The sequence below is a fragment of the Apostichopus japonicus genome, chromosome 17, assembly GCF_037975245.1.
Source record: "Apostichopus japonicus isolate 1M-3 chromosome 17, ASM3797524v1, whole genome shotgun sequence".
Lineage (NCBI taxonomy): Eukaryota > Metazoa > Echinodermata > Holothuroidea > Aspidochirotida > Stichopodidae > Apostichopus > Apostichopus japonicus.
This window is the reverse complement of record NC_092577.1, coordinates 31,464,398-31,489,876: the sequence shown is the minus strand read 5'-3', so window position 1 is coordinate 31,489,876 and position 25,479 is coordinate 31,464,398. Positions and strand designations below refer to the sequence as shown.

At 39.6% G+C, this 25,479-nt stretch overlaps 2 protein-coding genes and 1 long non-coding RNA gene across 5 annotated transcripts in view; 1 reads left to right on the top strand and 2 right to left on the bottom strand.

Annotated features, from left to right (window-relative positions):
* LOC139984186 (uncharacterized) overlaps window positions 1-25,479 on the bottom strand; it is a 67,491-nt gene that overhangs the window by 19,900 nt on the left and 22,112 nt on the right. For all 3 annotated transcript variants that reach the window (XM_071997969.1, XM_071997971.1, XM_071997970.1), the window contains 8 exons: window positions 24,794-24,854; window positions 24,143-24,202; window positions 21,406-21,515; window positions 20,263-20,376; window positions 19,014-19,107; window positions 13,904-13,987; window positions 13,343-13,416; window positions 12,778-12,882 (listed from right to left, as the gene is read on the bottom strand). In XM_071997969.1, the coding sequence (XP_071854070.1) occupies window positions 12,778-12,882; window positions 13,343-13,416; window positions 13,904-13,987; window positions 19,014-19,107; window positions 20,263-20,376; window positions 21,406-21,515; window positions 24,143-24,202; window positions 24,794-24,854 (702 nt within the window). The remainder of the gene's footprint in view (window positions 1-12,777; window positions 12,883-13,342; window positions 13,417-13,903; window positions 13,988-19,013; window positions 19,108-20,262; window positions 20,377-21,405; window positions 21,516-24,142; window positions 24,203-24,793; window positions 24,855-25,479) is intronic.
* LOC139984193 (paraneoplastic antigen Ma1-like) lies at window positions 4,324-5,758 on the top strand. Its single transcript, XM_071997982.1, has one exon. The coding sequence runs from the start codon at window positions 4,338-4,340 to the stop codon at window positions 5,745-5,747; it is 1,410 nt and encodes a 469-aa protein (XP_071854083.1). The 5' UTR covers window positions 4,324-4,337; the 3' UTR covers window positions 5,748-5,758.
* On the bottom strand, window positions 15,629-18,996 carry LOC139984202 (uncharacterized). Its single transcript, XR_011798971.1, has 2 exons — window positions 18,596-18,996; window positions 15,629-16,853 (listed from the first exon to the last, which is right to left on the bottom strand). It is a non-coding gene; the product is annotated as an uncharacterized lncRNA (long non-coding RNA).

Genomic DNA, 25,479 nt, shown 5'->3' with positions numbered 1-25,479 from the left:
CTGGGTCTGAAATGGGTGGTGTGTGAGAAATTTAGAGACTATCTATATCGAGCTAGGGGAACCAAGGTAATGACGGATAATAACCCGTTGACGTATGTGCTTACGTCAGCTAAGCTAGATGCCACCGGCCAGAGATGGCTAGCGGATATAACTAATTATGATATTACTATTCACTATAGATCCGGAAAGAAGAACATAGATGCCGATGCTTTGTCTCGTAGACCAAATGGGGGCGGGCTCTACAATGATGTGAAGGAACAAGAACTGCTCAAGCAGAAGTTGAGAGGGGAAAGGTACGATAGTGGGTCAGAAGGAGGCCTAGTTACCCTGGAGACCTTGCAGGCTATTGCCTGTGCAGTAGGAATAGAAGTTATACCAGGTATTGGTAAGGAGGACTTTGACACTGGTCATAGTGGTGACGTTCACCCTCTTGTGGTATCACTGGCGATGTCAGCTGAGGCAATTCCCGATGTGTATGTTCAGCCCACTGAAAACACTATTGGAGGTCATGTGGAATGGGCAGAGATTCAGAGGCAGGACATAGATATTCGGAATATGATGGACTATGTTCAGAAAAAGCAGAAACCATCAAATCGAGTGCAAGAAACTGATGAAGTGAAAGTCATGTTAAGAACCTTCGACCAGCTGAAGATTAAAGATAATATATTGTATAGGGAGACGATGAACTCAAAACTAGGGCTCTCTGTTACCCAGATAGTGTTACCAAAATCTCTAAGGCGGGAAATTTTAACTGCCCTCCACGATGATCAAGGTCATTTAGGTGTAGATAGGACGACTGCTTTTGTACGATCCAGATTTTACTGGCCTCGTATGGCATCCGATATACACTCCTGGGTGTCCAACTGTAGGAGATGTGTGGCACGGAAGAGTCTTCCACCCCCAGCTGCACCATTGAAGACCATCAAGACCACTAGACCCCTGGAGCTTTGCTGCATGGATTTTCTGTCTTTGGAAGAAGACAAATTTGGATATAAGTCAATATTAGTGGTTACTGACCACTTCACCCGATATGCGCAAGCCTTTCCAACGAAGAATCAAAAGGCTATTACGGTGGCTAGGATCTTGTGGGAAAAATATTTTGTGCACTATGGCCTTCCTGAGCGATTGCACACAGATCAGGGGAGGGATTTTGAATCCAAGATAATCCAGGAGTTGACTAGATTGTTAGGAGTCAAGAAGTCCCGCACCAGCCCCTACCATCCCCAAGGTGACCCCCAACCAGAGCGATTCAACAGAACTCTACTCAACATGTTAGGGACGTTAGAGGCAGATCAGAAAGAGAAATGGAGTCAGCACTTAGCAGTTCTAGTACATGCTTATAACTGCTCTACCAACGACAGCACAGGTTTCTCACCTTATATGCTAATGTTCGGAAGGGAAGCTAAATTACCGGCTGACGTGAAATTTGGTGTGAATCCTTGGAGTACAGATGCTTCCGGGAGCCATACTCAGTATGTGGCTGAATTGAAGGATCAACTGTGTAATGCCTTCGACATTGCCCACAAGAACTCTAGCAAATCTGGTGCTGCAAACAAAGGGAGGTATGATGCTAAAGTTCGAGAAAACAAGTTGGCCTCTGGAGACTGGGTGTTAGTTAGGAATTTGGGACAAAGAGGACCTGCTAAACTGAAAGATCGATGGAATCCTACTCCCTGGGTGATTATCAGCCAGATGTCAGACAGCCCAGTGTATAGACTCCAGCCTAAGAATGGTGGAAAAATTAAAACCTATCACAGGAATCACTTGTTACCAATCAGAGATGCAGAGAGTAATATGGAGGGCTTGGCTGCTTCCCAACGAGGATTCTCTGAACGAGGTAAGACTACCATTACAAAGAAAAAAGCGGACCGCAAAGGTAGGACCGAAGGAGCTGACGATTCTGGTGATGAAGTGGAGAGTGTAGACGAAACTGAGTGTGTGCTAACCAATGAGAGGCCTGTATCTGTAGTTCCTAAACCCCAGATGCCACTCCTTAAAGGAACCTCTGAGAGAGCAAGATTCACGCTTAATCCTACAATCCTTCCATTTGTACCAGGTGCAGCTAAAAGGCCATGTCAGGTAACAGATGACTTGATCAGTGGAGACACTGAAGATGTTCTTCCTAGGCAGAATGACGTCACCAGAGCAGATAAAGACCTGCACGATGAAGAGTCATCGGAATTGCTCCGGACGAAAACCGATATCCCTAGTCAGGAACCTAAAGGCTTGGACAACCAAAATGGAACTGATCATGTACAACCTATGGATGAAGTTGATGTTGATGAAGTTGATCCTCCTGAATCTGCCTCTGCGCAGTTACAACCAGAAGCTCCGCCGGATATTATTGGGAAAAATGATCCCAAAAGTAAAGAGGAAGAGCACCTGGACAATAGTACTAGTGAAGAGAATGACGCCAAATTACAAAATAGTTTGGCAGGAGAAATGACTGAAGACCAGTCACCTCAACCGGAAACTGCAGATGGAGAACAGGAGTCTCCACTAGCTGTAGCTGCTGATTTGGGAGGGGAGTCTGAGGAATCCGATGACCTCAGGCAGCAGGTGCGAACGTCAAAGAGAATTTCGAAAAAGTTAGCCAGATTCACATATCCAGCTTTGGGTGTTCCCAGTTATAGTCATTCCTTCATGATTCAAATGGAGACCACTGTATAGTTATATCTTTAGTTGCCCTGAGGACATGGCAGATTTAGGGAGGGGAGAATGTAACCCTTTGAAAGTGATGTGTTACTTTAATTGGTGGCGCTGTATAGAATTAATTAGAGGGTTTACTGTTATTTTATGCCACTGCACATGTCTAGGTTTTTGTTGCCTGGTAGCCATCTTTACCCGTGCAGCCTTGTTAGCCTTGCTATCCTCTGTAAGGCATAGTTTGATCAGTTCCCTTTGTCAGCTGGTGTTTTGTGGTTTTATCTTGAAACCTTCTGTAGCAGATTACTTGGCAGCTCTCCAGGTACGGTTTTCCCTTTTGTTTTAAGTTAATTTCGTAATAAAGTATTCACATCGAGTCCCTGCGATGTGCTGTGTTTGTTAGTGTATTGTAGCATACGTAGCCTGTTGTGTGTAGTGCATAGCGGAGTGTCAGCATTGTTCGCTGATATAACTGAGCATTTGATTAGTTGATTAGTTGGTGAAAGACTAAATTGTTTACGGTGACAGTTATTGAATAAAGTTTACTGTGTGATAGATTATGTGTAGAATGTGGGGTTTTCTAAGATAAATAGGCTGTTTTGGCCTATAAGGCGATATAATTGTGTTGTGGGAGCCCTACTGTATTGGATGTTAGTATTAATAGCTAGGGTTGTTAGGCTTAGCAATATGCCCATGAGTACAGAGACCTGAGCTTTGTGTTATATCCAAGTGGGGGCGTTGTTGCAGAATACTGTTGATCCTCGTTTGTACACAAACGGGTATACTATTGTGATAAGGGATTAGTACTGATTGAGAAAGGGTTATCTCATGTTTTACTGTGGAGTTTATACACCCTTGCAAGAAGTTCAATGTTGTATTATTTTAATATATTGATTTGATCAGATTTAAAGTGTTTGGCAACAGTAGTTAAGCATATTGAAATATTTTAGATGTCATCGTAGTGGTAATGTTTTATCACTGTTTGGTAACCTTCTCTCCAGACTGGTGTTGAGGACCGGTGCTCCATACTTGAGGGTCGCAGGAACTTCGCCTGAGCCTGTGATGTCCGCGAACTGATCAGTTAGCGCGCAATATTAATTAGGGGAAATTTGTATATTCTAGCTGGGGATAAGTGCATGCAACGGGGGGTGTATTAATCTAGACGGGGGTTTATCTCGCTACGGTGGGATAGCATTCATTGTTATTATATTAAGCAGTACAGTATTAAGTATTTAAGTGTATTAATCTAGAAGGGGGTTTATCTCACTACTGTGGGATAGCATTAATTGTTACTTTATTAAAGCATAATCATTTTAAGCATTTAAGTGTATACCACACCGTATTCAAACGGGGGAAGTGATCTCTCCCGTCTCAATAATCGATTACCCTGACCGTATAAATTCAGTACGTGTTGGGACAATTTAATAACTTGGGTTTTGAGTCTTTATTTCTTCTGGGCTAGGGGGCTATTACTCTAACCTAAATAGAGGGCGGACGAACCACGGGTTACATTTGGGGGCCTATCCGGGAACACACTTCTCTTAAAAAAAAAAACTTAGCAAGAGTTTAGTGAAGCATCTTAGTGTTATATGAGACGGGAGTGTGGTTCCCTTGTTTGTTATTTATATTTGCTGCACTAAATTTTTTTCTAACGATTAAGGTACCACCAGTTGGAGAGCTGTCCAGTAAGTATGGCCAGGCCATACACTGCTTCACTAGAAAGTGAATCTGAAGTGATCACTATAGGGAGGGAGTGGTGTAAAAAGGAAGATGTGGCTGAGTCACGAGCAATATTGCTCACAGCTAGGCATACTCAATCTACCACTAGAGCGTTACTTGAAAGTCTAGCCAGAGGTCTCCCTAGGGGTCTGGTGGGGATTTGTCGTAAAGAGGTAACCCGAGGGGGGATGACAGAGACTTTTGTTCTTTGCGAGTATGAGAGGGATATAGGTGACCAAGAATTTGGAAAACATGCAACCATTAGGGTTGCGAAGGAACAGCTGTGGTTCAAAATTATACCCCTCTGTGAAAGCCTACAGTCAACAGATTCAACAGAGCGAATGATGGTGCGTGAACTAGGCTACCGAGACAACAATACCACTCCTGTGACAGAGTTGCAGTACACTCTCGCATCTTCCTACCGACGCCTCAAGTTCTTTTCTGGGAAAGACAATCTGTCCAGAGATGAAGAGGAATGGAGCTCGTGGGTAGAGCAGGTGGAGGGTCTCATGGCCGAATGGACTGGGGTGTCAGAAATTGAGAAACGTAAGAGGATCAGGGAATCATTACGTCCCCCAGCATCCCAGATTATTTCAGACCTAAAACAGGATCTCCCATCTGCGACATCCGAGGACTACCTTGCCGCCCTTGAGGCAGTATTTGGAACAACCGAGAGTGGAGAGGAACTGCTAATCAAATACCATAGCATGAAGCAGAACAATGAAGAGAAACCCTCAGCATATCTTTCTCGTTTGCAGAGTGCGATTCGGCATGTTTTAAGAAAGGGAGGATTGGTTCCCGGAGATGTCAATCGCATCAGACTTCGACAATTTATCAGAGGGCTCTTATTTGACGATCTGCTCATCACAACCCTCCAACTACGAGACAGGCTCACCGACCCCCCAGGTTTCATCTCTCTGCTGAGTATGCTAAGGAGGTATGAAGAGGAGCAAGATTGCAAGTTCCAACAGCGACAGTCTAGAAACCACAAGACCCAGAGAAAACCAGTGGGTGTCACCGCAGCTAGCATCACAACAACTAGTGAGGAAAAACCAAAGAAGGAAATGAATGATCTAAAAGCTAGTGACCGTCTTGAACGACTTGAAGCAGAAGTTCGTGCCCTCAAGGTATCGGGTTCCCCAAAGGTTGTGGAGCCAGAGTCAGAAGAAGCTCCCCGGGAATACAGACAGTGGACCTCTGGAAATAACAGGAACCAGAGCCCTAATTTTTGCTTTAACTGTGGCCGTACTGGGCATATCAGCCGGACATGCCGCTTTGACCCCGATATCCAGACGGTAAACAGAAAACTGATCCAATTCGTGCTGGGTCAGGGAAACCCACAAGGATCCATGGGCAGAGGCACTCAGGGGTCCAATACGTAGATTGCCTCTCATCTGAACCAACCAAAAATGCTCACCATTCTAACATTCCCCCTGGGCTAGTGGGAAAAGCAAATAGGCAGGATTGCTTTGTGGATAAACAACCTATCAGTTGCCTAATTGACAGTGGATCCCAGGTAACCTTAATATCTGAAGGTTTCTTTAAGAGCTTAAGCCGAGAGATGTATCCTTTGGAGGATTTGGTGATCAGGCATGGTGGGGACGGAACTATTCCCTATTTAGGATATAGTGAGATAGAGATACAATTCCCTTCCAAGTTTTGTGGAACAGCCAAATCATTTAACACTCTAGCCATTGTTGTTCCAGATGGACGAGATTCAGCCACCTGCCCTCTCATTATTGGGACTAACTCTGGTGTTTTTAAGCAGTGCCACGAGGCCTGTAGACAGATTGGTGGAAAAAGTTACCTGCAAGACTTAGATATTTCAACCACCTGCCGTATGATTTATGTGTCCCTAGACGAATTGGAAAAACTGGGACCTGATGGGCGAGTTGGATCTGTGCGTACCAAGAAAAATGAGAACATTTGTATCCCGGCTGGTAAGATGTTAGAAGTGACTGGTGTGATGCACTCACGGTGCACGTCAAATCAGCTTGTACTAGTGGATGCCCCGGAGAAAGGACTTCCTCCAAATTTAGGTATGACCCCTCATGTGAGACAGCTACCTGGTGCCACATTCTGCAAAGTTCAAATCAGTATTTGGAACCAAGGAGAGAAGGACATTGCATTGAGACCTGGAACTATCATTGCTGAGGTGGTGGTGCCACAGTTATGTACCCGGCCTGATGACATACAAACAGCTCAAGTAAGTTGCAACCTAAGTCGAGTGGATGTAACCAGCAACCCTGACCTTACTGAAGAGTTTAAGAGGCTTCCATTCCGCTGGGGTCCCGTCAGCCCTGAATGGAAGGAACGGTTAATCCAGTCCTTTGTTGCTAGAAGAAAGGTGTTTTCAATGGGAGAGTGGGATTTCGGTGAAACTAAGCAGGTGGAACATGAAATAAAACTAAATGATGAACGACCTTTCAGAGAGAGATCCAGACGACTTGCATTGTCCGACTTAAATGATTTACGGGCACACCTTCATCAGTTGCTGGATAGTAAAATCATCCAGGAGTCCAGAAGTCAATATGCATCACCCATAGTGATTGTTCGAAAGAAAAATGGGGATATACGCCTGTGCGTGGATTACAGGAAATTGAATGCCAGGACCCTTCCGGATCAGTATGCTGTCCCATTGGTGCAGGAAGCTCTGGACTGCATGAGCGGATGCAAGTGGTTTTCAGTTATTGACCTGAAATCAGGATATTACCAAATACCTATGAAAAAGGATGATCAGGAGAAAACTGCGTTCATCTGTCCTTTGGGTTTTTATGAATTCCGCAGACTGCCCCAAGGCATAAAAGGGGCACCGGCCACGTTTCAGAGGCTAATGGAACGGTGCATGGCTGGTTTGAATCTGACTGAGGCTTTAGTGTATATGGATGATATCATTGTATTTGCAAAATCCCTGGAGGAAATGGAGGACAGGTTAGTCAAGGTACTAGACAGATTGGCTGAGTTTGGACTCAAGATTTCTCCAGATAAGTGTCAGTTTGGTTGTCGGAGCGTGAAGTATCTTGGGCACATAATATCAGAAAAGGGAGTTGAAACAGACCCAGATAAGTTGGAAGCATTAAAGAGTTGGCCTCGCCCGACAAATGTCAGAGAGTTAAGATCATTTCTTGGCTTTGCAGGATTTTATCGAAGATTTGTGTCAGGCTACTCACAGATTGCCTACCCTTTACACAGACTGACTGCAGGGGGTGACTGTGCACGGAAGAAGGGCGCAAAATATAAAACCCCTATTGTGTCTCCAACCCGACCCTTTGGGAACGACTGGACTCATGCGTGTGAACTGGCATTCCAGAGCCTGAAGGATCAACTGTGCTCCGCTCCAGTGTTGGTGTTTGCTGACTTCTCAAAACCTTTTGTAGTTCACACTGATGCCAGTAGAGAGGGCTTAGGAGGAGTCTTATACCAAGAAGTTGACGGCCGACTACATCCAGTGGCCTATGCTAGCCGAAGTTTGACCCCATCTGAGAGGAATTATCCAGCCCATAAATTAGAGTTTCTGGGTCTGAAATGGGTGGTGTGTGAGAAATTTAGAGACTATCTATATCGAGCTAGGGGAACCAAGGTAATGACGGATAATAACCCGTTGACGTATGTGCTTACGTCAGCTAAGCTAGATGCCACCGGCCAGAGATGGCTAGCGGATATAACTAATTATGATATTACTATTCACTATAGATCCGGAAAGAAGAACATAGATGCCGATGCTTTGTCTCGTAGACCAAATGGGGGCGGGCTCTACAATGATGTGAAGGAACAAGAACTGCTCAAGCAGAAGTTGAGAGGGGAAAGGTACGATAGTGGGTCAGAAGGAGGCCTAGTTACCCTGGAGACCTTGCAGGCTATTGCCTGTGCAGTAGGAATAGAAGTTATACCAGGTATTGGTAAGGAGGACTTTGACACTGGTCATAGTGGTGACGTTCACCCTCTTGTGGTATCACTGGCGATGTCAGCTGAGGCAATTCCCGATGTGTATGTTCAGCCCACTGAAAACACTATTGGAGGTCATGTGGAATGGGCAGAGATTCAGAGGCAGGACATAGATATTCGGAATATGATGGACTATGTTCAGAAAAAGCAGAAACCATCAAATCGAGTGCAAGAAACTGATGAAGTGAAAGTCATGTTAAGAACCTTCGACCAGCTGAAGATTAAAGATAATATATTGTATAGGGAGACGATGAACTCAAAACTAGGGCTCTCTGTTACCCAGATAGTGTTACCAAAATCTCTAAGGCGGGAAATTTTAACTGCCCTCCACGATGATCAAGGTCATTTAGGTGTAGATAGGACGACTGCTTTTGTACGATCCAGATTTTACTGGCCTCGTATGGCATCCGATATACACTCCTGGGTGTCCAACTGTAGGAGATGTGTGGCACGGAAGAGTCTTCCACCCCCAGCTGCACCATTGAAGACCATCAAGACCACTAGACCCCTGGAGCTTTGCTGCATGGATTTTCTGTCTTTGGAAGAAGACAAATTTGGATATAAGTCAATATTAGTGGTTACTGACCACTTCACCCGATATGCGCAAGCCTTTCCAACGAAGAATCAAAAGGCTATTACGGTGGCTAGGATCTTGTGGGAAAAATATTTTGTGCACTATGGCCTTCCTGAGCGATTGCACACAGATCAGGGGAGGGATTTTGAATCCAAGATAATCCAGGAGTTGACTAGATTGTTAGGAGTCAAGAAGTCCCGCACCAGCCCCTACCATCCCCAAGGTGACCCCCAACCAGAGCGATTCAACAGAACTCTACTCAACATGTTAGGGACGTTAGAGGCAGATCAGAAAGAGAAATGGAGTCAGCACTTAGCAGTTCTAGTACATGCTTATAACTGCTCTACCAACGACAGCACAGGTTTCTCACCTTATATGCTAATGTTCGGAAGGGAAGCTAAATTACCGGCTGACGTGAAATTTGGTGTGAATCCTTGGAGTACAGATGCTTCCGGGAGCCATACTCAGTATGTGGCTGAATTGAAGGATCAACTGTGTAATGCCTTCGACATTGCCCACAAGAACTCTAGCAAATCTGGTGCTGCAAACAAAGGGAGGTATGATGCTAAAGTTCGAGAAAACAAGTTGGCCTCTGGAGACTGGGTGTTAGTTAGGAATTTGGGACAAAGAGGACCTGCTAAACTGAAAGATCGATGGAATCCTACTCCCTGGGTGATTATCAGCCAGATGTCAGACAGCCCAGTGTATAGACTCCAGCCTAAGAATGGTGGAAAAATTAAAACCTATCACAGGAATCACTTGTTACCAATCAGAGATGCAGAGAGTAATATGGAGGGCTTGGCTGCTTCCCAACGAGGATTCTCTGAACGAGGTAAGACTACCATTACAAAGAAAAAAGCGGACCGCAAAGGTAGGACCGAAGGAGCTGACGATTCTGGTGATGAAGTGGAGAGTGTAGACGAAACTGAGTGTGTGCTAACCAATGAGAGGCCTGTATCTGTAGTTCCTAAACCCCAGATGCCACTCCTTAAAGGAACCTCTGAGAGAGCAAGATTCACGCTTAATCCTACAATCCTTCCATTTGTACCAGGTGCAGCTAAAAGGCCATGTCAGGTAACAGATGACTTGATCAGTGGAGACACTGAAGATGTTCTTCCTAGGCAGAATGACGTCACCAGAGCAGATAAAGACCTGCACGATGAAGAGTCATCGGAATTGCTCCGGACGAAAACCGATATCCCTAGTCAGGAACCTAAAGGCTTGGACAACCAAAATGGAACTGATCATGTACAACCTATGGATGAAGTTGATGTTGATGAAGTTGATCCTCCTGAATCTGCCTCTGCGCAGTTACAACCAGAAGCTCCGCCGGATATTATTGGGAAAAATGATCCCAAAAGTAAAGAGGAAGAGCACCTGGACAATAGTACTAGTGAAGAGAATGACGCCAAATTACAAAATAGTTTGGCAGGAGAAATGACTGAAGACCAGTCACCTCAACCGGAAACTGCAGATGGAGAACAGGAGTCTCCACTAGCTGTAGCTGCTGATTTGGGAGGGGAGTCTGAGGAATCCGATGACCTCAGGCAGCAGGTGCGAACGTCAAAGAGAATTTCGAAAAAGTTAGCCAGATTCACATATCCAGCTTTGGGTGTTCCCAGTTATAGTCATTCCTTCATGATTCAAATGGAGACCACTGTATAGTTATATCTTTAGTTGCCCTGAGGACATGGCAGATTTAGGGAGGGGAGAATGTAACCCTTTGAAAGTGATGTGTTACTTTAATTGGTGGCGCTGTATAGAATTAATTAGAGGGTTTACTGTTATTTTATGCCACTGCACATGTCTAGGTTTTTGTTGCCTGGTAGCCATCTTTACCCGTGCAGCCTTGTTAGCCTTGCTATCCTCTGTAAGGCATAGTTTGATCAGTTCCCTTTGTCAGCTGGTGTTTTGTGGTTTTATCTTGAAACCTTCTGTAGCAGATTACTTGGCAGCTCTCCAGGTACGGTTTTCCCTTTTGTTTTAAGTTAATTTCGTAATAAAGTATTCACATCGAGTCCCTGCGATGTGCTGTGTTTGTTAGTGTATTGTAGCATACGTAGCCTGTTGTGTGTAGTGCATAGCGGAGTGTCAGCATTGTTCGCTGATATAACTGAGCATTTGATTAGTTGATTAGTTGGTGAAAGACTAAATTGTTTACGGTGACAGTTATTGAATAAAGTTTACTGTGTGATAGATTATGTGTAGAATGTGGGGTTTTCTAAGATAAATAGGCTGTTTTGGCCTATAAGGCGATATAATTGTGTTGTGGGAGCCCTACTGTATTGGATGTTAGTATTAATAGCTAGGGTTGTTAGGCTTAGCAATATGCCCATGAGTACAGAGACCTGAGCTTTGTGTTATATCCAAGTGGGGGCGTTGTTGCAGAATACTGTTGATCCTCGTTTGTACACAAACGGGTATACTATTGTGATAAGGGATTAGTACTGATTGAGAAAGGGTTATCTCATGTTTTACTGTGGAGTTTATACACCCTTGCAAGAAGTTCAATGTTGTATTATTTTAATATATTGATTTGATCAGATTTAAAGTGTTTGGCAACAGTAGTTAAGCATATTGAAATATTTTAGATGTCATCGTAGTGGTAATGTTTTATCACTGTTTGGTAACCTTCTCTCCAGACTGGTGTTGAGGACCGGTGCTCCATACTTGAGGGTCGCAGGAACTTCGCCTGAGCCTGTGATGTCCGCGAACTGATCAGTTAGCGCGCAATATTAATTAGGGGAAATTTGTATATTCTAGCTGGGGATAAGTGCATGCAACGGGGGGTGTATTAATCTAGACGGGGGTTTATCTCGCTACGGTGGGATAGCATTCATTGTTATTATATTAAGCAGTACAGTATTAAGTATTTAAGTGTATTAATCTAGAAGGGGGTTTATCTCACTACTGTGGGATAGCATTAATTGTTACTTTATTAAAGCATAATCATTTTAAGCATTTAAGTGTATACCACACCGTATTCAAACGGGGGAAGTGATCTCTCCCGTCTCAATAATCGATTACCCTGACCGTATAAATTCAGTACGTGTTGGGACAATTTAATAACTTGGGTTTTGAGTCTTTATTTCTTCTGGGCTAGGGGGCTATTACTCTAACCTAAATAGAGGGCGGACGAACCACGGGTTACACTTTCAACATCCTAACTAGTTTACTTTTAATGCTTGGATCACATGTTAACCTTACTAATAATACATACGCTAAATTCCACTGGGTTAGTGTTTACGTTATCCGTGAGCCGTTCTATCGAAATCCGAATTCGCTTCTTGGAATGGGGTTAAAATCAACTTCACGACGACAGTTCACGAGTCTTGAATGCATATATACGCAAAACATGACAGCAGCAATAGTTTGAATCGGTACAATACGTGAGTGTATTGCGCGACTAGATTAGGACACTAGTTTACTTGTCTAAAAGTTGGAAAATGGTACGCGAATAATCAAGACTTAATTTACACAAACTTTTCTGTTCAATGATATGCTTCTCCATTGGGGTAAATTATATAGAGGAAACTAATTGAATAAACAACACCGTACATATAGGACGAGTATATCTTCGTTGCAACGAATGGATGCAGACAGTTTGGTAACCTCGAAGTGAAGGTTTCTATGGTGATGACATAACTTTTTTTTCGACCAATCATGAGCGACTATTGACACATAATTGAGAACCTGTTTGGAGGGAAAATGGCTGCGTGGCCCTCCCTTTGCCACCTCGCCTTCGACATATAATGACAGAAAGAGTATTTGTAACTCAATAAGTTTCTGCTGCGATGGGTTGTTATAGACAGAGAGGTTTTTAACATAAATTTCAAAACCTGTCACGTCACGATTGTGTTGTAAAATTCAGCGATTATCATACTTTATTTTACCTGTTGATGAGATGTCGGTACTTGTCCAAACTGATAATGCTCAACTGGTCACTGCCTTCTTTTTCTTGCCAAAAGTCGATGAAATGAGACTTCGGAAATTTTTGTCTTATTTTGGAGAAAAAAAAAAGACCCAGCTGGTATATAATTTAACTCAATTCAATTTAAATTTAAAAATTCAATCTTAACTTTAATTCAATTAGATCAAAACGTATAGAGCATGCAGGGCTTATTGTTATTTAAGAGCCTACATATCGGTGCTTAACAAACTTAGAAGTCGATTTTAGAAATCGATTTTAAATCGAAATCGACTTTAAAAGATAATATGTAAAATCAGGTATAGGGAAAGATGACTCTTCTGTTAACTAATATGCATATTATATACATTTATTTTTTATATTAATTATAATGTATATTATATATACACATTACTTGTATGCGTGTAGGCATGTAAGTTTTATAATTGAATTTGCAGTGCAGTATGATTCAATTACAGTTCAGTTACGTACCCGACCCACGGCAACCCCCCACCCCCCCCCCCGCTCCTCTGGCCTTCCTAGTAGCTTACCTGAAATCACTAAGAAACAGCAAGATGGAGTATACCTGTTTTTCATCTGCAACATCTTTGCACAAATCATGCATCTATAGAGAAATAACACAGATATCGTCTCTCATTGTTTTTCCACCAAACATAACATTCAGTAAAAAAGATAAACTCAAAAGTCTTATCAAATTCTCATTAAGCTGATCAGTATTGTCCCCAAAAAATGCCGAGTGAAAGTCAGATGTAATGGTTTATCCATGTTTCAACAAAGTATATAGTTGACTGCCATTGAAAAAAACAGGAGTACCTACAGTGAGAAATCCAATAGTCTATTCTGACACTCCTCAATGCCTATGAATCATGTTTAAGACCAGCGCTTCAAGAAAAGTATACTTCTGAAATCCTTCAGCAATTATTGTTTAAGCGTATAATGATATAACATTTAAGACTCACCCTACACACCCACGGAACGGGCACATCCCCACATCACCGCCCCCCCCCCCGACACATTATACACCCACCATCCTCTTCTTTTCAGTACACAACCAATAAATCAGGGCTATACTTTTCGACATTTTTTCTTACCAAGTGATAAAGATGATTTTTGTAAGCTACTGCAACGTTCCGGAAGACGTAGTCATCATTTTGTTGATATTCTTCAACAAAGTTCTGTAAATAAAGAAAATGGGAAAAGGTTAGCGTAAACAAAAGACATAAAACATATATAAGATGCCAGAATCTCATTTCATTTTCCTTGAAAAGAGCAAAGGAAGTTGTGGCTATAACGGGATCGAGTCGGTAACCTCGGGGTCACAAGCCATGCGTTCTACCAATTGAGTTATCTAGCCTCTCTCAGTTGCAGTTGGGAGTCTGACCCCGTGACCTTGAAGAATGATCAACGATTACGCATATCATTAAATTTGAATTTGCCCGCATTTTACGTAAAGTCGGTCCTACGTTTCACTCACAGAATTTACAGACATTGATAGTTTACAACTTACCGGAACCTCACAGAATGGATTAAAAGTAATTCCAATGTATGGTAGGGCAAAGATACCCGAGAAAAAATCAACGAAAACCTATGAAACAACGATTGCAATCCAACTTCGTCCTCACACATGTATTCCTAACTGACACAAAATAGGTCAAAACGAACCAACGAAAGAGAGTTACAGCAAAAAAGTTCTCCCATTTGTGGATCTTGTACTCTCCTACATGATGCTGTAAAGATTAGGTGAAATGGCTGTCTAAGACGGCCAGTCACAAAACGATTACCTCGACTCGGCGATTTTGTTGCTGTCGCCGCCATTTTGAAATTAGGTAGACTTTCGCCAAGCCGTTTGCATGCTATGGGTTACTACCGACAAGACTTCACTCAAATCGTTTTCAATGTAGTGGAACCCATTCCTTTAGTGTACGGTCTATTAGGAATGCTGGGTTTTGTGGCGTAATTTAAGTTGTGCTAAGGTTTGGAAGAAATTTTGTCCCAAGTTCTAATATATGATTACGTAAAATGTAAAATTACTGAGAGCTGCGTATGGGAGGGGTAAGAGAGACAAAATGGGGAGGGGGCAAGGGAGATGGTGTTTCCTTTCTAGCTAAATTAATGGTGGTAACTATTAAGGTAACACAAATTTTCCTGAGTCTGTTGTCAAAACTGAAGGGGTCATACCACATGTCGAATATACAAAGGTAACATGGCCTAGGCCAAACCTTATTTCTAGTTGTTTTCTAAGGAACTTCCAACAATTCCGAATGATTTATACCTACAATACCAAATGATTTATACTTACCCACTTACCATAATTCCACAGTAGCCCTTACTCAGTGAGATTCTGCAAAGCTGGGTACTCATCTGTTGCTTATATTCATCAATAAATATCAGTTAACAGTTTTCCAGTCAATACCGATCCTTGTTTGGTTCATGTATCACACTACATAACCACTTGTCAATATTGGAGTTAAGTACTGTGGCTTGGGTAGGGGTGTGTACACTGTGTTGTTTAGGGGAGGGGTGTGGTGTTTTTAGGGGTTTTGGGGGAGGGAATGTGGTGCTTAGCGGATTTGGGGAAGGGTTTTGAGTTTCCCAGCTCTGGGATGGGTGTGGTGTTCACCAGCTTTGGGAAGAGTTAGGGTATTTTGGAGGGATGAGGTGGTTTTGCCACATATGGGGACTTAAATTAAAAGCGGACTTTCAGTACACAGGACGTGTTTGGATACATTACGTTCTATGGATACTCTGACCAAATATTTTGAGTAGGGCTGTTTTCTTTTTCACATGCATAGTAGAACATTAGTCAACAGTGGAAATAGAGTTGCCTGGTCTTTTATTGATTTTATAACTGTAACAATAAGGCACTTTAAGCAACAGAAAAAAGAAAACAAAAACATTTGGTGTGACACTCTCCATGAAAGAACATGTTTTAATGTCCTGTGAAAATATGGGCATGAAATATAAATTACTTCGATCACTTCAAAGTGAAATACTTTGTTCAAATGGAAGGAATAGCTTAACAAAATTTGAATACTTCTTGAAATGAAACACACTTCATACTGTGAAGACTTCATACAATAATATTGTCTGAAAAAAAATCACACACAATGTCAAGTGCATTATGACTGGAAGGGGTATTTCAAGGTGGCAGAGTGAAGGCATGACATAGCAACAACAGTTCAGGTGGCAGGATGGATAGTTTTGTAACTTTGAAATGGTGAGATATACCTGTGACATATAGCATAAGATATAGCATAAGATTAAAATTAAAAGACAAATATATAAAAGTAAAAGGTAAGAGTAGAAACTAGAAAGTAAATAAATAAGTCCAAACTTGACATATAACTTTAACAACCTGGTCTTCTTCAGAAATAGGAGCACCAATAGCAGCCCAACGATCCATAATTCCTTTCATATAATTCAAATTATTTCCAACTGACTTGCCCTCTGCCATTTCAGTTCTGAGGTACTTTTTCTTGAGCTGAATTTTGTTGGTTAGAGAATCCTTTTCGAACAGAGTACGCAAGGCATCCTAAGCATCACTTGGTTTGTCACTTGTTGTAATTATTTCCAGCTGACTAGATGCTATTGCAAGCACAATGGTGAAAAATGCCAGTTGTGTCTTTTTCAAGTTTGCACTCTTCTACTTCTCACATACAGTAACCCCCAACTTTCCTGAGCCATCCTCATAGCCCACAGGTCTTTTGCAAGAAACAAATGTCTCATCTGGAAATTCCATGTCAGCCAGTTCGAGCCATCCATCTTGTTAATTTTCCACGTCATATCTTCTGTTGTTCCAGCCATATTGGTCAGTTGTCACGACTAAATTAACCAATTTAAGTACCGACATTTCCCAAGAAATGGTTCCAAAATCAGCACATAAATTCCAAACAACAATCTATTCTACACAGTTAACTTCCAGTGTATGTGTCTGGGCCAATAACCTGTTCGAGTTAGCTAGAGAATAGGCATGAGACTGCTGAGTATATTACAGCCTGTTGCTGCACACAACTTGTTCTTTCTATAAGAGTATAACAGAAACTGAGGAAAAATGTAAATTACATATATATAGAAAACAAAATTGCTTAAAGGTAGCACACTAATAATACAACCTGATTAAACAAACAATAGTTTGGAGCAGAGTTGTAACAACAGGCACTTAACTGATCCACAGGCTGCATTCCTTCTTACTACGGGTACATATAACATAGCTAGGAACTTAAAGATGTATAGTATTAAATAGAATGTGAGACTACATTTATTAACAGATTTCTATAAATAAACTCTTATATGAAGACTTCAGATATGAGGATAATAAACATGGGGATGTAATAAACTCTGGAAGCTCTCTGGGCTAATACTTAATACCAGTGGAACTGCATTTTGCAATGTTAGTCATTATACATAACAAAACAAATTTAATAGTGAATGAAACTTTTCTTCTTTTTGGGAATAACTTTTTTTTGGTCATATATACATGGGAAAGCACCTTAGAGAAATCTGTGTGTGACACACACACACACATAGGGAAGACTGTACGTGAATGACTAACTAAGTACTTCTACTACTGTACCTATCATAGAAAACAACTTAACAATAAAAAGATCGTAAACTCTCGTTAACAGCAAAACATGTTGTCACAAAATGATCCCTGATGTTTAAGTCACCTGGAATTATAAGTAGCTATGTACAACTACATGGCTCTATGAGGTGCAATTGTTCTCAAGTACCAGCAGTAGGTCTAACTGTAATAGCAATAAGTATAAAGTGTAAGCAGTATTAAGCAAGCTAGTTTTATTTCTGTGTTACGTATCTTGCTCTACCTAACTACATATTAAGCATAGAGAATTGGGCCTAGACTTAAGTCATGGATCTAATAACGGTCTTGAACACTTGTAACAAAGTGACATTGAAATGGATCCCGATCCCAGGATGGAGGAAATTTTCACCCAGTCCAGCTTTAATAAAACTCATAATAAGCCATGATCTTAACTTATACATAGTACAAAGGCAGTCTACTAGTACTACCAATAATTTTTGTATAATAATAATAATAATACTAAATTGTATCTTATGCAGTCCAAATCTTTTCAAGAACAGGCCCCTTAGAATTATTACACAAGGACAAGAAGGCGTAGGCTAAGAACTAAAGGTTATAAGCCTTAGTCCGTTATTAAAATTGGACTAAACTATGCAGGTATTCTAGTATTACTAAAACTAGGCTAGGGCCTACCTGTAGTAAAAACTTGTCGTAGTATATTACTTTAGTAAATACAAAAGTACTAGGCCTATTGGCTAGCCTAGGCTTGTACTAGTAATATTACTGTCCGCTATGCCCTCGAATTTTTAAATTTTAACTATTTAGTAGCCATAAGTAGTACCGTGACTTATCAACTCCCTGATTTTTCCATATTAACGCAAAAAAAATGAAGGGAATCTAGCCTATGCCGAATAGAAAGATTACGAAAAATACGAGACGTTGTAAATGTAGCACTAGCTACATCATAGTCGACATATAGCGCTAGGCTGCACGTTATAGGATACGGTGCTTTCGTGTATGTGTATTATGTACGTTAGGATACATGTATTAGGGGCAACCAAAACCACATAGGAGCACCATTTTCGTTGACCAAAAAATCACACTTTTCGGGAGAGTTACAACTTTTCTGAAAAATATGAGTAAGATTCAAGCTTATATATTACAAAAATGCTATTTTCACGGTTAAAAGTTGTCTAAGACGCAAAAGTCACATAACGATAGACGTCGACTCGATTTGACTTACCTTTATGTTTTTGCGTTGGTCGTCGATAAGAAAATGCACTGTTCTATTGGTAAAATCTTCGTTTCTTTCCGGAAATGATCGTATTTGAGTCTCTAAAGTATCCTTTATCGAGCTACGATACTCGTAAACCCGAATGACATTGGGATGTTTGCGAATTTTACCGATTACATCCATACATGGAAGTAGCGAACCGAAGTCCGTAGAACCGGATTTGCGCGAAACAATTACTTCCGGGTCAAGTAGCTGTGCTCGAAAATTTGCTAGTAACGGTCATATATTGAGGTCAGACTTCCAACTGAGTTGACGGTACGTTTATATATAGACATTTCCTCTATATTCTTTTTTCTTTTTATAGTCAGGAAACACGGGACGAGTCCTGATGTACTTAAACTATACATGCGTTGTCTTATACACTTACTTTAACAATTGCCAAATCGGAAGCAACGGTCTCAATAATTTGTTGTAGAAACAAAGCAGTTTTCTCCTCCGTCTGCTCGGACAAAGGTCTTAACCTGAAAAGAGACAATTAACAATGTTTTACAATGCATGATATGTCATGAATATACATTTCAACCAAAATTTGAAACGGTAATGATTTGGAAAATCCAGATTAGTGAAAAACAAAACATATATAACAGATATATATATATATATATATATATATATATATATATATATATATATATATAAGGGTTATTCTGTGTAAAATTGTCAGAATTAAAGCGCCAGGGGTGCACTCTGTGCAATCATAACACTTGGGTAATACGCCCTTAATGGCAGTTATTCAAAGCCGATTTATACGCTTGAACCCACCAGTAGAATCACTGTGGTCGAGTGGTACGGACTTCTGTTCGTGACACGAAGATCCGTGGTTCGCCTGATGAGTCCCAAAAGGACGAAACCGGTCGTGAAGTGGAATTTTTCTGGTGTGTTATTCTTTATTGAATTACTATATATCTGTCATACCACTTGCTACACATTCAATTATATAAATAAATAAATAAATAAATATATATATATATATATATATATATATATATATATATATATATATATATATATATATATATATATATATATATATATATATATATATATATATATATATATATATATATATATATATATATATATATATATATATATATATATATATATATATATATATATATATATATATATATATATATATATATATATATATGATTTTCGAGTTGGATAGCAGAATGTTTGATCTCTAGAGTAGGGCAAAATATGTCATCAAAAACAGAACTAGTATTGTTCGATATAGGTGACAAACGCCTACAGTGGAATTACGATCTTCCTTACCGGTTTCGAACCTCTGGACATACAATCAGCGTCCATAGCCTAGTGGTTAGGGTGTCCGCGTACAGAGCGGGAGGCCCGTGGTTCGAATCCCGGTGGAGGCTGAAAGTTTTTTCACTGTTCTTGATTTTCCAACTCATTACGATTTTCATATATATATATATATATATATATATATATATATATTTGGACTGTAGGCACTACACATCAACATAGTAAATCATCAGAGATCAGAGATAAACTAACGACTTATTTGAATATAGTGCTATTACTATTCAGCAGCATATAGGCTACACTGCTTTAACGGTCCAGTTTTGTTTTCGATGACGAGATAACTTTACCTTGTTCCTGGAAACTTGCCAAGTGCATCTGAGCATTTCAGTTCCCATTGCAAAGGGCGCTGCAGCGTTGAAGTGAAATCGTCGTCGTCCAAACGAGATATGAAATCATCGGTCCTTGAAAACATAAAGTAATGAAAAAGAAAACGCCATTGATTTTATCTAAATAATCATCGTTTAATCTATGTTCATGTAAGAAAAATAATATTTAAATTAGTAGTAACACTATTAGAAAATCTGCACTGCAAAAGCAACCAGAAAACTATTCATTTCTTCCTTCAAGACATTAATTTAAACAAAAAATTAAAAAATCCCGTTAAATTTGATGACGTAATTATCTGCAACTGTTATGACTCTGACATCCGAAGGCTTTTTTCTTGAGTTATCATGCTTAGAAGGTTAATCAGATTGTTCTCTGTTTCCCCGAAGTCAAATACGTTTGAACTCTACTAAAAAAAAAGGACAGAATTCGATATTTATTATGGTGGGTTCTCGTATGGAATTTGTGAATCTGCGATCCATATTTCTTACTTCAGATATCTTGTTTACAGGATGCTCAGACTTTGACCTATAACAAAGTAACCAATAAATTGTAAACCGATCTTTCGGATGAAACGTTACAAACTATGCCGTACTCCAGTAATCAACAATATATTTAAAGATTGATTACTAGTTATAATAGGATTCAAGGAAATCCAACATATAAAATCGGTACATGAGCTCGGATAATGGGATTACTACGTCATCACATGTCAAAGGTCATTTCAGACACTGTAGCTATTTATATATATATATATATATATATATATATATATATATATATATATATATATATATATATATATATATATAATATTGAAAGCGAAAGTAATCCAAGTTTAATTGAAAATTCACTTATGCCCACGTAAATGACGTCACTGCTTATGAATATTTAGAGAGTGTTATCATTCAAGTATTCATAACAGTGGTTCTCAAGTTATTTTAATGCCGAATTTTCTTGATATTTTTATATAATCAATTCTCAGTCCATTTGGTAACACCAAATACATGAGCGAATTTCTTGAAGGTGTTATATGCTCCCATCTTGAGCATGCATGCGGTGCTTTAAAGTGACGTTTGCAATAAATTTCATGAGTTTATACTCACTTTCTCTGAGTTTCGATAATTTCGAAACAAACTTTCAGCAGGCTGGGATCGGTTTGAGCAAGAAATACGATTTTCCCCATACCGTCTACCAGCTGTGACAAAACTTCTTCCTGTGAGGAAAATGGGAGAGAGAAAGTAATAATAATAACAAAAAAGTTAAAATTTAATTACTTAAGCTTTGTGGAAGGGCATCTTATTCTATTGTTATCAAGCGTCAAAAGGTAAAATAAAAACTTTACAATGTGACTTGCCAGCAGTTTTAAAGTAAGGTACGTGTGTTTGTACTTATAGCCTGGCGGGGTATTGAGGTCTCCTTAGCCTGATGGGGTATTTATATCTCCTTAGCCTGGCGGGGTATTGAGGTCTCCTTAGCCTGATGGGGTATTTATATCTCCTTAGCCTGAAGGGGTATTGAGATCTCTTTATCGCCTGGCGGGGTATTGAGGTCTCCTTAGCCTTGCGGGGTATATATATCTCCTTAGCTTGATTAGGTATTTAGACCTCCTTAGCCTGATGGGGTATATATCTCCTTAGCCTGATGGGGTATTTAGATCTCCTTAGCCTGATGGGGTATATCGAGTTCTCCTTTGCCTGATGGGGTATTTATATCTCCTTAGCTTGATTAGGTATTTAGATCTCCTTAGCCTGATGAGGTATCTGCAGTTCCTTAACCTGATGGGTTATTAACATCTCATTAGCCTAGTTGGTGATCTATTTGCAGCCCATTAACCCGATGGGGTATTTAGATCTCCTTAACCTGATGGGATATTTCCAGTTCCTTAGGTTTTACAGCACCTATAGCCTCATGAGATACTGAAACAGCTGCTCCTTGGCCTGGTAGGGTATTTACAGCACAGACTTTTGGGGTTTCACGGCTCCTAAAAGTCAAATGGGGCATTGATAGTTCCTTTTTCCGATGGGGGTATTGCTGCGCCGTCTATAACTTGATTGGATATTTACAGCTCCTTCACTAAAGGATAACACAGTCACATAATCGTATGGATATGATTTGTTTCTTCTGTTGTAGTTATTATTATGATTATATATACAGAATTTGACTGAAAAGAGAATATTTCAAGCGAATGTTCCATCACGTGTTTTCAACGTCATAAACATTTAAAAACAAACCAATCCTCTTTTGGTTACCTTGGCAATTGACATCGTATATTTGAAATTCTTTAAAATAAGATATGACGATATGTCTATACTATTTACAACCTTTAGACAGAATTGTAACATGTTTTCATTTCCAATATTTTCCTTCATTTATTACTATAGTTATCCCGGGAAAGCCAACATATAAAATCGGTACATGAGATTGGATATGTCAAAGGTCATTTCAGACACTGTAGTTTTAAGTTTATATTATAAACGAAAGTCATCCAATTTTAATTTAAAATTCCCTTATTCCCACAGAGAGGGACTACAAATTCTATTGTGAGTTTCTAAAAGGTCACGTATACCCATAAAAGATAGCTAGAGTTACCGATTAAATGAAAAATCCAAACAAAATTCCCAATTGCATTTTTCTGTAAGATGTTTACTTTTGCATTCCTTTCATGGTTTTGAAAAGGGACAGAAAAGGCTGTACACCGCTTGACGTATTTGATGACGTCAGAGGGTATATATATGTTACATGATTATCATGTTGGGTCTACGGGAGGAAAAACAGCGGATCAGGCGTACATCTTGAAATATTAGTCCAAATTTGCAATTACTTTGCAAAGTACTTTCTGAGCCAAAAAGACAAAAAGTACTTTAAAAAAGCAAAATACCATCGGAATAAAACTGAAAGTATGAACAGTTGATAACCTATATTTGTCTGCATAGAAACATTCATACTGCACATACTGTTATTTCAAGTACTTTAAAACAGAACATAAAAGTGCATCATATGAAGAATTGTCCAAACTGGTTGGTAAATGTTCCCTCCGATTCACGGTGTAACCAAATTGGTCCCTAAAATGGTTCCTAAATTTTGTATGGAATGACCCGTATACCTTAACCGTCGTTACTTTCATGGAATACACGAAATATAATTTGGAATGACTAATATACCCTACCCGTCGTTACTTATGTACTTACATGGAATAGGCCTACACGAAATAAATTTGTATGGAATGACCCATAGGCCTTAACCGTCGTTACTTATATGTACTTACATGGAATACACGAAATAAATTATGTAGGAATGACCCATAGGCCTTAACCGTCGTTACTTATATGTACTTACATGGAATACACGAAATAAATTATGTATGGAATGACCCATATGCCTTAACCGTCGTTACTTATATGTACTTACATGGAATACACGAAATAAATTATGTATGGAATGACCCATATGCCTTAACCGTCGTTACTTATATGTACTTACATGGAATACACGAAATAAATTATGTATGGAATGACCCATAGGCCTATACCGTCGTAACCTTCTTACATTGGAATACACGAAATAATGAAACTATTGAAGTTGATAAAAACCTTTTATAAATCTTGGTTTTTATGCAGCAATTCGGCTGTCTTTGCAAAGGATTTGGTTTTTATAAATCGTATTGATATATATATATATGCAAATATAGCAGAAGACATATATGTTATAAACCAACCGCAAACCCGAAACCAGTTCGAAACTAGCACTATAGCTAAATTAAAACCAATGAGAACAGACAATTAATTTAAACATAACGAAACAATATACAAAAGGTAAATTAAATGACGTCATGAAACTTACCGCTATCTCAATAACACCTTGGGAATTTGGTCTTCCTCCTTCGCGGCTTTCATCGCTGTTCTAAAACAACATAGAAAACAATAAGAACGACTATTATTATATTATATTATCTTATAATTATAACCGATGATGATGTAGTCATGAAAGCCGTTCGATAAATTGGCATTAGGCGAGAAAAAATATAAATGAATGAACTCAAAGGTGTATGGACACAACACTACTCCGTAGTTATTGTATGTCCTCTGATTATATATGGTTGTTTTATGGTTGACGTATATACGTATGTTCATTATTTACACTATAAACATTATACTACGCTAACAACAACAACCAACAACAATACAGAAAAATCACGAGTCATAGCATTTCTATGGTCAAGAAAACAAAAACTCGCCGTGAATGTAAAGCTCTACTTTTGTCAATAAACAAGTCAACAAAAGTCGTGACGTAAGCAATCTTTAATATGACCCAATATACTCTGCGTTACCTTCTGAGGTAAGAATAAGCTTATTCTAGAAATTATTGAACAGACCTGAATTATTGCCCTAAACGATATTATTTTATTCATATTTATTTTGTTTATTTTTGATTGTGTTTATTGATTTATATTTTATAAAACGCAGTGAGCTAGTTTTAAGTTCAATGACTCACCCTTCTTTTGTCATCGACTGTTGGCCTGTTCTTGTTGACGTCACAATCGTAAGTAATGATTCTGCAAGAGAGACCCATAAAAAAACCTTCCACGTCATAGTTTGCACATATTTAATGAGTTTCCTAGATTTATCCAAACTTCACATGTGTATATCTTGGAAACGAAAAGAGATTTTCGAAAAGTTTAAACATATTCTGAATGAGATTATCATACACAACACATGTATTGAATATATTGCAAATTGACTAGTTGTCCGTAGACCTTTAACTAACGATGAATGCACATGCTATACAACGTCCCCAGTTACTTTAGCCATAAAACACTGTAATATGTATAATGTACAAACGGCGTGCCACAGTAATATTACGTCAACAATTTCAGCTTTTACTTACATTTTTTCGTTTTTTCGTTTTTTTCGTTTTTTTCGTTTTTTCACAGCATATATAGGTTAATTTTCCAATACTTTGTTCATGTCTAACGACCGAGGCTGTATTGTTTTTCACTTGTCCTTTTGACACCAACGTTTAGCGCGAGAATTGACAGGCATGTTAAGGACTGCTATTCTCCATTAATTAGTCCACAGGATGTGCTGATAAAATCAGAGGAACAATCGAGCTGTTTCAGTTTCCTGGATTGCCGGGTAAAATTTTTGAAGAGAATAGATCAGGGATCTTCCATGTTGACA